General features: G+C 34.7%; 1 protein-coding gene across 1 annotated transcript in view; it reads right to left on the reverse strand.

The window, feature by feature from the left end:
* Positions 1 to 230: 230 nt before the first annotated feature.
* Positions 231 to 2675, reverse strand: part of LOC105459756 (potassium channel subfamily T member 1-like) — a 7081-nt gene continuing 4636 nt past the window's right edge. Inside the window, exon 3 of the mRNA XM_011705998.1 lies at positions 231 to 495. Within this exon, the coding sequence (XP_011704300.1) occupies positions 231 to 495 (265 nt within the window). The remainder of the gene's footprint in view (positions 496 to 2675) is intronic.

Genomic DNA, 2675 nt, shown 5'->3' on the forward strand with positions numbered 1-2675 from the left:
TTAACAGATGAATGCCATGTAACATCAATATAACTTAAATTCACATGCATTTCTTTTCCAAACATAGAGAATATTGTTGTAACATCCACAGCAATTTTTTCCGTGTACGAGAAAATGTCAATATTATATATTTTCGCTACACATCTAATTATTCTGAGGGAAGAGAAATATTTCAATCGCATAAACCATAAAACTCTTCGGCGAGCAAGCCAATAAAGTAACGAGCGTGCTCAGGCAGCAGTCGAATATCGGGTAATAAAAACGGAATTTATTTGTAAGAGGGAAGGATGACGTACCTTGTAACCGAGGTAGGCGAGCAACAGAGCCTCGGTTAACGACACCATCGCCAAGATGACTTGGACAACCCACAACTCTAAAGGTCTCCTGACCCACAGGATAGCATCCCAATTGATGGTCGGGTGCTCCTGGAACTCCTCCTCCGTCAAGGTCTGCGACGCGAGAATCTCGCTCTTGTTGCCGGCTAGGCAACCGTAACTGCAGAAAGAGATAGAGAGAGAAGGATTATAAGACGGATGAGTGTGCGGATGAGGAGCGACGGATTGTCGCGCGATATTTGGCGTGCACGAATCGGACGAGTTCGATAGGTTTTCGATATCAAGTACGTCGTTTGGGGTCGCATTGGAGGGATACGCTCAAATATCATCGTCGCATGAAGAAACTAGAAAGGACACAATACCGAAAGAAGTTTTATTACAGCCGATCAAGAACGTATACTTTCTATTAAAATGTTTGCGTCGACGAAACTTATGTATATACAAGATACCTTCATTAAGATTGCTGTTTCCGCACGCAGAAAAAGGATTAATCAATGAAGCTAAAATATAGCTAAGATGTGTCGTTAAAATAGGGACAGCTAACGTCGTTGTTGCCAAAGTTCAATTTATTAGTTTATTAAAATGTAGGTGCTACAGCAAAAAATATTTGCTGTTAAAATCAAATGATATTTAGCCGAATCTACTATGCTATTTTATCTTCGCAATAGAGTATATATTATAGAGTATATAATAATATTTGCAGTATATATAGCTTGTATGCAGTATATAGCTATATACTGTAAAATATAAATGCTAAATGCGCTGTAGATGTGCATATGGCAGTGCCACATTGGAGAAACAATTACGAATCAAATTTTTGCGCGTAGCTATAAATTTAGCTCTGTGTGCTAAATGTGTGCATGATAAGACATTTAGGTACGCATGCCATCTTTTTAGCTGCCTGTACTAATATATGCTTTTAATTTTAATTAATAAATTTTTTTGTCACAGTAAATATTTTTTATCTGTAATAGCCAGAACTTAGCAATGACATTAAGGCGGTAGCTCTTATAGTTAATAATAAGTTTGATTCAGCTATTAAAATTTAGCTACTATTACTAAGTCATTTTTTTGCTTGCGTCATCGACAGTTTTCTCGGAAAATTTGAAGTCAATAGCTCATTGATGGAAAGAATTCCCGCACGTGTCTCACGAATACACGCGCATGTGAACATAATACATAAAAGAGAGACATCAAATTATCTCAAAGAGATATGGCAAACACTCAGATTCTATGACTTCGTATTCCTTCGTACTTCTTTATCCTTTGATTTTTTGTGATTGTGGCAATGGAGACATTTGTTCAGAAGCAAAAATTGCAGCATATCTCGGAACGAAGAAATTTAACACTTTTTCATATAAAACACTTATGGGATTCTTTCATCAGAATTTTAATTGTAATTGTGATATTATTTCACGTATTAAGAAATTTTAGCAAATTTTGTTTAAAAGAAATAGAAAATATAAGAAATCTGAAGGAAATTTAAATATATCTCTTACAATTAAACAAAATTTGTAATAATTTGCATATCTACCAAGAAATTTAACACAAAGATTACAATTTTGTATAAATTAATTAATTTATTATTCTAATTAAATTTTTATTAAAATGATTATCTTTACATGTCTATACATCAAATAATACTTATGAGAAAGACGAGTTATTTATTCTGTACAATTGTTAAAGTATTTGTTATAAATATCGTAATAATATTCAGATTTAAAAAAACATAAGTTATTATTTATTCGAAAATATTATATAAAGAGATATCGTAAAATCCCTCGAAAACATCGCCGTTCTCATGCATGCGAGCAACAACACGTTGCATCGTATTCGTTGTACTGCCTTATCTGCGTCTTATTCTGAGCCATGATAGGAATGCTGCATAGTATTGTAATCGTGCATGAATATCGCGTTGCTCACACGTTAGAGCGAACTCCTTTCTAGGGAGATAAAATTTTCCCAGAAAATCGTAACGTCGGCGACGAAACGAAATGAAACCAAATGAAGCAATTTCTTTATTTTCAGCGTCGATGTAGTTCGTGCTGCTACACACACACACACACATACACACGCGCACGCGCGCGCACGTGCACGCACACGCACATGCACACGCACACGCACACGCATACACACATATATATATAGAATATTAAAGGCTGGGAAGAAAACCGGTTTTTTTCAATTTTTCCGCGGATTTTTTCGGTTTCTTTCCCAAGGGGTAGAAAAATTCAATGGAAAATTTCACGTACATATTCGTAAAATCTATTACATTTTACATTTGCAATACTTTGAAACACTTTTCAAAATTTAAAAATTTTATAACTAGCATATATTTAT

The sequence above is a fragment of the Wasmannia auropunctata genome, unplaced genomic scaffold (genome assembly GCF_000956235.1).
Source record: "Wasmannia auropunctata unplaced genomic scaffold, wasmannia.A_1.0 LD333984.1, whole genome shotgun sequence".
Lineage (NCBI taxonomy): Eukaryota > Metazoa > Arthropoda > Insecta > Hymenoptera > Formicidae > Wasmannia > Wasmannia auropunctata.